The sequence below is a fragment of the Zea mays genome, chromosome 5 (genome assembly GCF_902167145.1).
Source record: "Zea mays cultivar B73 chromosome 5, Zm-B73-REFERENCE-NAM-5.0, whole genome shotgun sequence".
NCBI lineage: Eukaryota > Viridiplantae > Streptophyta > Magnoliopsida > Poales > Poaceae > Zea > Zea mays.
In genome coordinates this window covers 173693152-173706483 of record NC_050100.1, presented here as the reverse complement: position 1 = coordinate 173706483, position 13332 = coordinate 173693152, and the positions used below count along the sequence as shown (strand labels likewise).

General features: G+C 47.8%; 1 protein-coding gene across 1 annotated transcript; it reads left to right on the top strand.

Annotated features, from left to right (window-relative positions):
- Positions 1–1953: 1953 nt before the first annotated feature.
- LOC107648867 (uncharacterized) lies at positions 1954–2678 on the top strand. Its single transcript, NM_001324160.1, has one exon. The coding sequence runs from the start codon at positions 2030–2032 to the stop codon at positions 2438–2440; it is 411 nt and encodes a 136-aa protein (NP_001311089.1). The 5' UTR covers positions 1954–2029; the 3' UTR covers positions 2441–2678.
- The last annotated feature ends 10654 nt before the right edge of the window (positions 2679–13332 follow it).

Here is a 13332-nt window from a genome sequence, read left to right as displayed (position 1 = left end):
CAGAAAGACAATTGGATCATGAGGACTTGACCTTCTGGTGCCCATAAAGGAACTTTAAAAAGCTGATCAAATCATGAGGACTCGACCTCTTGGCATCTGCAAAAGGGACTTTATAAACATGATTGAATCACGAGGACTCTCCCTTCTGGCGTCCATGAAAGGAACTTTTAAAAATATGAGTAAATCATGAGGACTCGATCTTTCGTAGGGACTTTTAATGTGCCGATGAGAACAAAGTTGTGTAGGTGGTGCTATCATCCTCCCAAAAGGGACCTTACTTCTTCCTCAAACAACGTCCAAGTTCCTCAAGCGATGTGATCAACATTTGGATCCCTTGGGGTGGTAACCGCAAGAGGTGAATAAATAAGAGCTATGCAGTCTTTATCATCGAGGGGCTGTATGCAAATGATAATAGAGCTATATAGGTGGTACTACCACCCTCCTTGAATGGACCTTGCGCTTCTTCCTCAATCGACGTCTAGGCCCATCTTAGCGGTGGGGTCAGCACCTAGTTCCCTTAGGGTGACAACCGAGATACGTGGAGAACCAAGGGCTAAGTCACCTTAATTGCCCCTCAAGAAAGTTTTAAGATACGAATTTGTCGGGTGCCATAATTAGGGGTACCCAGAGCATAATCCTGAAGTCCCTAGACGCTTGAGTAAGAAGAGATCATGAGCAAAATAGGCTCATGACCTTACCAAGGCACAAGGGATCCAGGTCACACCTCGGTCGAGGCCAACCCCGAACGGGGGTCCCAGTCACGACTCGCCCGAAGCCACCCTTGAGCGCGAGACACAGTCATGACTCGCCCGAGGCCACCTTCGGGTAGGAGACACAATCACCACTCGCTCGAGGCCATCCTCGGACAATATGCAAATTTTTGATTCCCCCGAGAGCGTCTCAGACGATGCTCCGGAAGCTACCCGCCTTGGTCAACCTCTTCGATTCCAGAACGTACGTCCGTACGTTCACCTGCCCCGCTGAGGGTGCCAAAGTCAACAAAGAAAAAATATAATACAAATGTATTGTTAAATCTTGTAACACTGTGTTGGTAAATCTTGTAACACTGTAGTATAGAGGATCGAATTTAGGGACGTTGCTGGAAATGAAAAAAAATATAGAGTTTATATCTTTTAAAGGATAAAAAATATTACTTTAGGAAATAAAATTTAGGGCGTGTTTGGATAAAATATAGAGGACATGAGAGAGAGCAAGCTATCTCCAGCAACGTACTCTATATCCATCATCTATATCCATCATTTACAGTGTCCTCTAAAAGATTCCATCCTCTATATCTTATTACTCTTCAATAACGTTATCTAAATCACGTTTTCTATAAGCAAATACCTATATTAGAGATATTTTTTTGTACATACGTATTTGTCATACCATCAAATGTATTATACATATTTAGTTTTAATAAACCGGTTATTTAAAGTATTCAAACGGATGAAGAATCGTTTAGAGAAATTTTATATATAGAGAATCCAGCAGCATTCTCTAAATTTAGAGGATTGTTTAGAGAACGCTGTTGAAGATCGTAAAAAATTCTTTGATTATTTATATTTATGGTAGAGCAGTCTTTATGGACCTTTGCTACCGGTTATTTTCGCGATTGCGCCTCTCATTTTCACGCCAGGCGCCCCCTCATTTTCACGTTTTCACCGAAGCGCCCAGCCAAACCAACAAATTGGTACGGTGGCGCGGTTTTCAAAAGAAGCCGAAAACCATCTGCACCCACCGACTAGTAGGCCCTTGGATCCTCCCCGATTAAGTCCTAGCCAATAGGAGCCCAGAACCACCCATAACGCGGATCGTCCCTACGCTTCCACCTCATCGGCGCCGTCCATCTCCATCCAACAAATACCCATCCTCCGAAAAAATTCTCGGCTCGCGCTCCGCACCTACTACAAATACCCATCCCATCACGACGCATCGCATCACTGCCAAATCCCCCAGAAAGTCAACTCCTCCCCAATTCCACGCTGCCACCAACTCGCCGTCCTCCGCGCCAAGCACCAAAGCTCCGATGGCCCGCACGAAGCAGACGGCGCGCAAGTCAACGGGCGGCAAGGCGCCCCGCAAGCAGCTGGCGACCAAGGCGGCGCGCAAGTCTGCGCCGGCCACCGGCGGCGTGAAGAAGCCCCACCGCTTCCGCCCCGGCACCGTCGCGCTCCGGGAGATTCGTAAGTACCAGAAGAGCACGGAGCTGCTCATCCGCAAGTTGCCCTTCCAGCGCCTCGTCCGTGAGATCGCGCAGGACTTCAAGACCGATCTCCGCTTCCAGTCCTCCGCCGTCTCTGCGCTGCAGGAGGCCGCCGAGGCCTACCTCGTGGGGCTCTTTGAGGACACTAACCTGTGCGCCATCCACGCCAAGCGCGTCACCATCATGCCCAAGGACATCCAGCTCGCGCGCCGCATCAGGGGAGAGAGGGCCTGAGCGAGGCGAGCTCCTCTCACCGCAGGCGGCGTCGTTGTTGCTTCGGGCCTGCTTGTAGGACTTGTGCTTCTCTTGGTTTCCTTTCTGGTGGCAGTGGCATCTTCGTACCATTGTGCTTGTTCTTAGAATCTTAGGGATAGAGAGTTGTTCAGTTGCTGGGTAACCTGATTGTTTATCTTGCATTCCTGCCTCTGTAATGGTTGTCTGCTGTCTTAATGGAAATGATATTTGCTTTTTTAATTCCCAGTTTCATCAATATGTTCAATCTGTGGTTAATTTTTCTGTGGACAACATTGTACCCAGTCAGTTTCATCTATAATATAATTCCTTATGTTTTAGTTGGCGTATCAGCTAGGGATCACATCCTCATGGTGGACACATTAGGTAGGAGACTTTCTCGTGATCATTGTGTAATCTTGTGGTACATATTTCTCTTTCAGATCAATTTCTTTGATGAGATTGTTGCTGATGCATTTGGGGAAAATATCCTATGCAATCACTTATCCTGTTGCAAGCATACAATCAAGTGATCTGGTGCATCCGATCTAGATCTAATGGTAACTGTTATTTTACATTTAACCCATTCCACCTGAAACCTAGTGTCTATTTTACATTTAACCACTGTTGAATAATTAGACAAATTCCAAATTAAGTTCTGAATATAAATCATGACCAAATCAGAACTGAAATAAAACCCAAATCAGATGATGCGTACTGATTAGACTTACTGATAGTTGGCGCGCGCCAGAATGAGCTGGGTCGACGATGTCGAAGTAGCGAATCAACAGGGTCGACGAGGTCAGAAGATCACGAGCAGTCGCGTGAAGACGCTTCCCAAAAACCTTATTCGCCCTCTCCCGGTGTAGGATCTAGAAGACGAAGGGTTCCGGAGACTTGCTCTCCTGATCGCAGATGCACCTCTGCGGTCGGGACGAAGGGAACTAAAAGGCGGCTCAGTTATGAAGAGAGGCGAAAGCGAACTGGGATCTGGGGATGATTTGGAGGCTGGCTGCCGGGCTCCTTTTATAGGGCCGAGTCCGCGACCCCGTGCTTATCCGCCCACGAAAATCTCGCAATCAGTTGAGATTTTATAGCGAGCGGTTAGGATAAGCGTAACAGCCAAGAAACCAAAAAAATCAAACGGCAAAAGGTAGCCGCGCCCCCGCAAGGCGAGGGGCCGGATTTCGGCGGACCATTCACGCGCATGTCGTGCGCCCGTGCCCTTCGCCCCGCCCCGCCCCGCCCCGCCCCGCCCCGGCCAGGCGAGGCGAGCGAGCGCGCGCGCGTGTGGCTCTCCACACTCTCTCCTCTCATCCATGACTTGGTGAGTGAGTGTGGCTTCCATATTTAAGCTAGCTCTACTCCACTAGAGCTAGCAATATGGTGCTAATGGTTCCACCTATCCTCTAGCCATCCTCTTGTATGGGCTTTTGAAATTTTATGGGATTTATTTGAATTTCTTAATTGGGCCAAGCCCATAAATCCTAACAATCCCCCACCAGATCTCAAATGCCCATCTGCAGTTTTCGCCACTGTTCACTACTGTTTAATATACTAGTTTTTCAGCAGAGACTGTTAAGTTGAACTTCCGCCTAGAACTCCAAGCTACACCAACCCACAACTTGGACAATGGACTATGCCTTGAATTGCAAGTTTTGCGTGAATGGGTTTCACTTGAAGTCATGACCAGTACTTGGCTACCAGTAGTCCCCTTCTCGGGTGGAGCATATACGTCGTACTCCAAGGTCTCTTCATAAGTTTACTAGAGATCACCCAAATCTCATAGACTGCGACGTTAGACAGTCTAACTCATATAGGTGTGTTCTTTCAAAGAATGTTTTGCAGGACAACATCTTCGCTAATACAAGCCAACAGAACACATTAAGGCACAAAGCCAACCTGCCTTACAACATTTGAGAGTATTGCATCTTTACTTAGAGAGGGTCAAAGGTTACTCTCCTCAGTTCACCAATGGCTTGTTCTTCCCAGGACCTAATTCACGGGATCTCTGATCACATAGACTGGGTTTCCACCATGGCAACTTTATTCGGGTCTCATACCCATCTCTCTCGATGCGATTTCTATCACATTACGTGGTAGTCCCTTAGTAAAAGGATCTGCCAGATTTTTATCTGTTGAAATATAAGTCACACTTATAACTCCGGAGTTTCTCAACTTTCTGACAGACTTCAATCGTCTTTTGACATGTCTTGATGACTTTCCATTATCCTTAGAACTCGTCACTTTAGCAATCACTGTCTGATTGTCACAGTTCATAAGGATAGCTGGTATTGGTTTCTCAACCACCGGCAAGTCCATCAAGAGTTCACGCAACCATTCTGCCTCAACGGTTGCTGTGTCAAGTGCAGCTAGCTCGGCTTCCATGGTTGACCTCGTCAAAATGGTCTGCTTGCATGACCTCCATGATACCGCACCTCCACCAATAGTAAAGACATAACCACTGGTGGCATAAAGCTCGTCTGCATCAGATATCCAGTTCGAATCACTATATCCTTCAAGTACTGCATGCTGACCAGAATAGTGAATTCCATAACTCATTGTACCTTGCAGGTAGCGCATAACCCGCTCAAGTGCATGCCAATGATCAATCCCGGGGTTTGACATGAACCTACTCAATTTGCTCACAGCAAACGAGATATCGGGCCTTGTTGCACCAGCAAGATACATGAGTGAACCGACAATCTGAGAGTATCTCAATTGGTCTAAACCAATTCTCTTGTTCTTTCGCAGTGTCACACTGGGATCATAAGGTGTTGGAGAAGGTTTGCACTCAGAGAAGCCAAATCGCTTCAAAACCTTTTCAACATAGTGAGATTGCGAGAGAGTAATCCCACCATCTGCCTTAATCAGCTTGATGTTTAGAATCACATCAGCTTCTCCCAGATCTTTCATATCAAAACTCTTTGATAGAAAAGACTTGACTTCATTGATCACATCAATGTTTGTGCCAAATATCAATATATCATCAACATATAAGCACAATATAACTCCTTCGCCCCCACCACAGCGATAATATACACACCTGTCTGCCTCATTAATGGCAAAGCCTGCAGACGTTAGAGTAGTGTCAAACTTCTCATGCCACTGCTTTGGTGCTTGCTTCAGACCATACAAAGATTTCAATAACTTGCACACCTTGCTTTCTTGACCCTTTACTACAAATCCATCAGGCTGTTCCATATAGATTTCCTCGTCCAGCTCTCCATTAAGAAAAGCTGTCTTTACATCCATCTGATGAACAAGGAGACCATACGAGGCAGCCAAAGAAAGTAGTACTCGAATAGTGGTCATTCTAGCAACAGGTGAGTAAGTATCAAAGAAGTCTTCTCCTTCTTTCTGAGTATAGCCTTTAGCCACAAGCCTAGCCTTGTACTTTTCAATTGTACCATCAGGCTTGAGCTTCTTTTTAAACACCCACTTACAACCCACAGGTTTGCATCCATAGGGTCGATCAGTGACTTCCCACGTACCATTTGAAAGAATAGAGTCCATCTCATTATGAACTGCTTCTTTCCAATCATCTGCATCTGGAGATGCAAATGCTTCTGCAATGGTAGTAGGTGTATCGTCCACAAGGTACACAATGAAATCATCACCAAAGGATTTTTCAACCCTTTGTCTCTTGCTCCTTTTAGGAGCATCATTGTCATCCTCCTCTAGGACAATTTCATGTGGCTGTTCAAAACTCTCAATAGGTGTATTATGTTCAGGAATTATCTCAGAAGAGTATCTAGAATTGCTATGAATGTCTTTCATTGGAAATATATGCTCAAAGAAAGTAGCATCACGTGATTCCATAATAGTATCAACATACACATCAGGAACTTCAGATTTAACTACTAAAAATCTATATGCTATGCTACACGAAGCATATCCAAGAAAGACACAATCCACTGTCCTTGGACCAAGCTTGCGCTTTTTATTAATTGGTACATTGACTTTCGCCATGCACCCCCAAGTGCGCAAGTATGAAAGTGATGGTTTTCTCCCAACCCACTTCTCATAAGGGGTTTTCTCTTCTTTGCCCATAGGAATTCTATTCAGAACATGACATGAAGTCAGGACTGCCTCCCCCCACCATGCCTTAGATAAACCACAAGTGTCTAACATGACATTCACCAGGTCAGTCAACGTACGATTTTTCCTTTCAGCAATCCCGTTTGACTCGGGTGAATAGGGAGGAGTCCTCTCATGAATAATGCCATGTTCTGCACAGAAATCATCAAAGACTTTGGGAAAGAACTCGCCACCACGATCTGATCTAAGACGTTTGATCTTTCTCTCTAGTTGGTTTTCAACCTCAGCCTTATAGATTTTAAAGTAGTCTAAAGCCTCATCTTTAGTTTTTAGCAAGTATACATAGCAAAATATAGACACATCATCAATCAATGTCATAAAGTATCTCTTACCACCTTTTGTCAACACACCATTCATCTCACAAAGATCAGAATGTATGAGTTCTAGTGGTGCCAGGTGTCTCTCCTCAGCAGCCTTATGAGGCTTTCGAGGTTGCTTCGACTGCACACAACTATGGCACTTAGAACCTTTGACTATGGTGATATTCGGAATTAAACTCATGGTTGCAAGCCGAGACATAGAGCCAAAATTAATATGACACAAACGAGAATGCCAAATACTCGCAAGATCATCAACATTAGCACAAATATGGTTCACAGACTTATTATTGAAATCTAACAAAGAAAAGCGGAACAAGCCTCCGCAATCATAGCCTTTACCAATAAATTGTCCAGACTTGGACACAACTAATTTATTGGACTCCAAAACTACCTTGAACCCATCTCTACATAGAAGGGTTCCGCTAACGAGATTCTTGTGTATAGAAGGGACATGATGCACGTTCTTCAGCTGCACGATCTTTCCCGAAGTAAACTTCAGATCCACCGTGCCAGTGCCATGAACAGAAGCATGTGACCCATTCCCCATTAGCACGGAAGAATCCCGGGCGCCCTGATAAGAAGAGAACAAGTTAATGTCAGAACACACATGAACATTAGCACCAGTATCAAGCCACCAGCTAGGTGATTGAAATATTGAGAAGATGAAAGGTAAATTCCCATACCCTTTGTCTTCCTTATTGCTAGCGACCACTGTGTTGACATTGCCCTTTTTGCCACGGCGATCCGCTCGATCGGGACAATCTTTGGCAAAATGACCCGCCTCGCCACATGCGAAACATGTCAATTCAGCCTTGTTCTTCTTCTTCTTGAAGTTGGTAGTTTTGTTGGGCTTGTTAGATTTTGGCTTTCCTTTCCCCTTGTTGTGGTTCCTTTGAACCATGTTGGCGCTGGAGTTGCCCTCGCCTCCTTTAGATCCCGTGTCCTTAGCCCGAGCTTTCTCCTCAACATCTAGAGACGCTATCAGATTTTCAACTGATATCTCCTGTCTCTTATGTTTCAGAGCTGTGGCGAAGTTCGTCCATGTAGAAGGCAACTTTGCAATAATGCACCCAGCCACAAATCGGTCAGGAAGGACTATCTTAAGGTGGTCGAGCTCCTTGGCTATACACTGTATTTCATGAGCTTGCTCTACAATAGAGCGATTATCAAACATCTTATAATCATGAAAGCTCTCCATGATATACAAGTCACTGCCAGCATCTGATGCACCATACTTAGTAGTAAGTGCATCCCACAACTCTTTCCCGTCTGTGTACTGCATATTCGCATCAACCAGACGGTCAACAAGGGCGCTAAGAACGGCTCCCGTGAACATAGTATTGGCATGGTCGTACTCTTTCTCCTGTTCAGGAGTCAGTGGACCCTCAGGTCTGCCTTTACTAACATGGAAGGCATTCATAGCAGTAAGCCAGAGCGTGGCCTTGACTTGCCATCTCTTAAAGTGCATACCATTAAACTTTTCTGGCTTCAGCGCGTCGGCAAAAGCAGCCATAGAAAAACTAGGAAATTGTCTACAATAAGGTTTTTGGATTGTTGAATAATTAGACAAATTCCAAATTATGTTCCGAATATAAATCATGACCAAATCAGAAGAACTGAAATAAAAGCCAAATCAGATGATGCGTACTGATTAGACTTACTGATAGTTGGCGCGCGCCAGAATGAGCTGGGTCGACGATGTCGAAGTAGCGAATCAACAGGGTCGACGAGGTCAGAAGATCACGAGCAGTCGCGTGAAGACGCTTCCCAAAAACCTTATTCGCCCTCTCCCGGTGCAGGATCTAGAAGACGAAGGGTTCCGGAGACCTGCTCTCCTGATCGCAGATGCACCTCTGCGGTCGGGACGAAGGGAACTAAAAGGCGGCTCAGTTATGAAGAGAGGCGAAAGCGAACTGGGATCTGGGGATGATTTGGAGGCTGGCTGCCGGGCTCCTTTTATAGGGCCGAGTCCGCGACCCCGTGCTTATCCGCCCACGAAAATCTCGCAATCAGTTGAGATTTTATAGCGATCGGTTAGGATAAGCGTAACAACCAAGAAACCAAAAAAATCAAACGGCAAAAGGTAGCCGCGCCCCCGCAAGGCGAGGGGCCGGATTTCGGCGGACCATTCACGCGCATGTCGTGCGCCCGCGCCCTTCGCCCCGCCCCGCCCCGCCCCGCCCCGGCCAGGCCAGGCGAGGCGAGGCGAGCGAGCGCGTGCGCGCGTGTGGCTCTCCACACTCTCTCCTCTCATCCATGACTTGGTGAGTGAGTGTGGCTTCCATATTTAAGCTAGCTCTACTCCACTAGAGCTAGCAATATGGTGCTAATGGTTCCACCTATCCTCTAGCCATCCTCTTGTATGGGCTTTTGAGATTTTCTGGGATTTATTTGAATTTCTTAATTGGGCCAAGCCCATAAATCCTAACAACCACTTCCATATGAAACCGTTGGATCTAGACTGGATGCTCTGGATAGTTTGATTGCACGCTTGCACCAAAATGAGTGATTGCACAGGATATGTCCTCATGCATTTGCATCCAAATTCAAAACCCATTCACATACAAACTTGTTTTACTTATTGCACGTCTGTTATTGTAGAGACGGAGTTTGAAATAGTAGTAAAGTTTATCAGTGGTTCTTGCACAAGAGATGCCGCAAGGCAATGAAGAAGGGCGAGCATCTAGCTTGCGTGGAGCCGGGGTGGAGTATTACTCCTCAACCGACATGAAGGACATGACCTCCACGACCTTAGGGGGGATTGGGCCCCTGGCGTCGGTGGCAGCCCGTCCCACTATGGCGATGTCGAGGCTAGCTCCAGTGTCCCGGCCTAGAGGGAAGAGCTAGTGGTGGACCCTGCTGTGCTCGTGGTGCCTGCGTAGGGTCGTGAGGAGGGAGCCAAGGCTGAGGTGTTGTCCTCCACGCCCTCAGCATTGGTTGGGCATGGCGAGGGGGAGCATTGCTCATGGCGTCGCACCCTTCGTCGCCCATTGCGTTGTAGCGCCACGAGGGGAAGGAGATGGTGGCAATGCCTCCCCCAACGTCCTTTGTGCCGGGGGCGGTAGTGCCTCCGGCACAGGCCACAAGGGGAAGGAGATGGTGACAATGCCTCCCCCAACGTCCTTTGTGCCCGGGGGCGGTAGTGCCTCCGGCACAGAGGAGACCCACCACTCGGAATCGTTCCTCCCGACACGCCAAGCTTTCTCACTCCCTTTGTTTTTCTTCCTCTGTCCTTTTGAGCCCTTATTTGTTTTTTCGTTAACACGTACGTGCCGCACAAAACGGTGAAGGAAGCGACCCACACTACGAAGGGAGGAGCCGCGTTTTCTCACGCTTAGGCGTCGTTGGCGTCAGTCGGACCGAGGTCTTTGGTTGCCCCGACCGTGTCGACTAATGTGGTGACGACCACCCCTCCTAGACCGACCACACCAACCCCTCTGGTCGTTCAGGGGGACCCGAGCATGGCCACCCCCGGCACGGTTCCTCCGTCCATCTAAGAGGAAGTTGTGGTAAACGCGGAGGTTGCCCCTAGTGCGGCTCCGGCGGCAGGCGCGTCGTTTGTCCTCCCATTCTCGTTGCCCCTCGACCCTTCGCCTTTAGGTGTTGCGACAGCGGGGGTCGCTGTGGCTTAGACCCAGCCTTCCCCAGACATCACTCCTCTTCTCGGGAGGTGGTGCTCCCCGCGCTGCCCATTCCCGGAGAAGGTTCCGAGGGTATCCCCCTTCATTCTCGAAGGCCCAGAGGGAGAGATGTAGGTGGAAGAATGTCGTTGTCCTCATGAACACTACTTGATCTTAACTGACACGCCAACCATCGTGGTTTCAGAGAGCAGGGAGACAATATATTTGTGTTCGGGAGGGGATGCTAGTGTGGACTCACTCCTTATGGTGAACCACAGAGGATCCAAACAGTGGGTCGAGATAGGGGGTTATACTGGTTCAGGTTTTCGCCCTAGTCCAGTGTAGTACTAATCGTAGTATTGCTTGGGGACAGCGTTACAGCTGGTGCGTGTGTGAAAAGGAGGGGTTACTGCCCTTTTATAGCTCAAGGGTAGGACCTTATAGAGGGGACTTGTTTCTTACTGGTAAGGTCATGTCCGTAGTGTCATGCGTAGTCGCACTCCCATCATGGCGTACTCCTTTGTCTGTGTGGTATATGGGTCCCTGTAGTGAGTTTGATGCTGATGTCCTTGTAGTGACGCTTGGTGGGTCCCACAGGGTAGACTCATGGTATGTTTCGGGGTCGTGTGCGGCGTAGTCTCGCCTTTCGTCATGAACCATGTGTCACCTTCCAGTGTGCGTAGGTGTAAAACCACTATGGTGTATAATCTTGTCCTTCCTGGTATGCGGGTTACTGTGGAGACTCTAGTGCTTAGGTCCCTCATGACGAGATTGACTGACCCCACAAGGCAGACGGGATACGCTAGAGACCATACACAGTGGTGTACCATCATGTTGATAGGGACCTCTCGATGCCCCTTCGGTATGCCGCACTCGTGGTCCGGACGTGGTTTGGTGATGGCGCGTCTTGTCATGGCTGACGTGGGTCAATAGTACTAGATCAAGGCCTTCGCCTCGCCGAGTTGCTCGGCAGAGAATTGATCGTCCACTCCGCCTCGCATGGTTGCTCGACAGAGACTTAGTCGACCGCTCCGCCTCGTAGGGTTGCTTGGTAGAGACTTGGTCGGCTGTTCCGCCTCGCAGTGTTGCTTGGTAGAGACTTGGTTGGCCGCTCCGCCTCGCAGGGTTGCTTAATAAAGACTTGGTCGACAAGTGGGCCGTCAAGAGTCTTGGGCCTATTTTGGGCACCCGGTTCTAGGGTACCTGACAGCAGGCCCCGAGCTTTTGTGTAACTCCTCGGAGTTGCATGGAGGCTTTCGTTGGGAATTTTAAAGTTTTCGGTGCGCACAAGCGCATCTGCTAGATGTAGCCCCCATGCCCCCAAGTAATCTATGAGGAATGCTTGGGGGTTTATTTGGTATATTTGTAGTTTTGGGACGGACCCTTACTGCGATGGTTAGCCATTGTTCCTAGCTCTATTGAGGATCAAATTCCTGGGTGTGCGCAAGCACATCTGCTAGATGTAGCCCCCAAACCTCCGAGTAATCCATGAGGATTGCTTGGGGGTTTATTCGGTATATTTGCAGTTTTTACACAGACCCTTCTTGCGATGGTCGTCATGCGCTGAGCGTACGTCCATTTAATGCCGGAACTAGGCGTAGCCTGGGGGATGGACCCTTGAGTTGGTCGCCTTCGGGCGATTGATCCTTGTTATGCACACATCCCCCTCGGAAGGATTTTAAGGTCCTTTTGAGGGGAGAGCTGCCCTCCTCTAACCTAGTCGGCGTGGGGAAGGAAACCATCGAGCTACGAACAGGTTATCCAAGTGAGATCCGACCACCCTCTGGTAGGGTTTTGTCTTGGCGATTGGTCCCACTGGGGGATCGACCTGTTGGGGCATCTGATTGAGTCCTTTCTTATTCGACCCTGTATTGGATCTTTGGTCGATCAAAGAGGGGCCTATGGACACCCCGTCAGATGAGTTATCATAGAGGATTGTGAGGTACATCCTTGGACGTGGATGCGAGCAAATGACCTATGTGTCGATCACCAATCTTGAGGCCCGCTGGGTGCTTGATCGGTCCACCCATCTCTACATGAGAAGTTGGGTAAATTTTGTGTTTTACCTGGTTGTCCTAAGGCGGTTTCAGGTACTATGACGGTGCAAGAAAAGAGGAAGCCATTGTAGGATCTAGGACACCGGCTTCAGGCTGAGCAGCAAAAGCATCTCCCTAAGCTCCCTCATCATCAGGAAATAGTGTGAGAGGCCTCGTAAGAAAACCAATTTCATTCTTGAATGGCCTGAACGGAGTGTGAGTAGTTTCACACTACCCTTCGAATCTGGTTTTGGCTTTAATCAGAGCCATAATATATGGAGCATATGCCAGATTTTGGTTCTTGTCCATCTTTAGATCATTTAACTATCGCATCATAAAGAGAACAACATTCATGACCTCCCCCTTCATGACATGATCAATAATATTCCAGAATTTATCCCGTATCCTGCTTTTGTCCCCACTCTTTGGAAGAATAGTGACTCTAGCAATTTTGTTATGACTGCAGGATGATGTCGCAGGCCTGGAGTCTCGCCGAAACGCCTAGGTATACCCAGTATGGCAGGTTTATAATACTGAGTCTTCAAACTCGTCTTCAGTATAAAGATCTACTCCCTGCGATATAATGGCATAGTCCAAACTATTAGCCACTGCAAATTCAGCAAAGGTAGCCACATACCGCTTAAACCCAGTCATCTAGACAATTAGCCATATTGATTTCAGCAGTTGCAAGAAACTGCTTGACAGTCAGTTCATTGAAGTCAGTGAAAGGGAAATGTGCCTTTGGGCCATTTCTATAATGTTTTGGTGATTAAGTGCCAACACATAATCTTTGAGTTGTTTTGTGCCAAACAAGCAAA

Excerpts from the sequence above, each read along its gene's own strand:
- LOC107648867 (NM_001324160.1), top strand. The coding sequence starts at position 2,030 with ATGGCCCGCACGAAGCAGACGGCGCGCAAGTCAACGGGCGGCAAGGCG.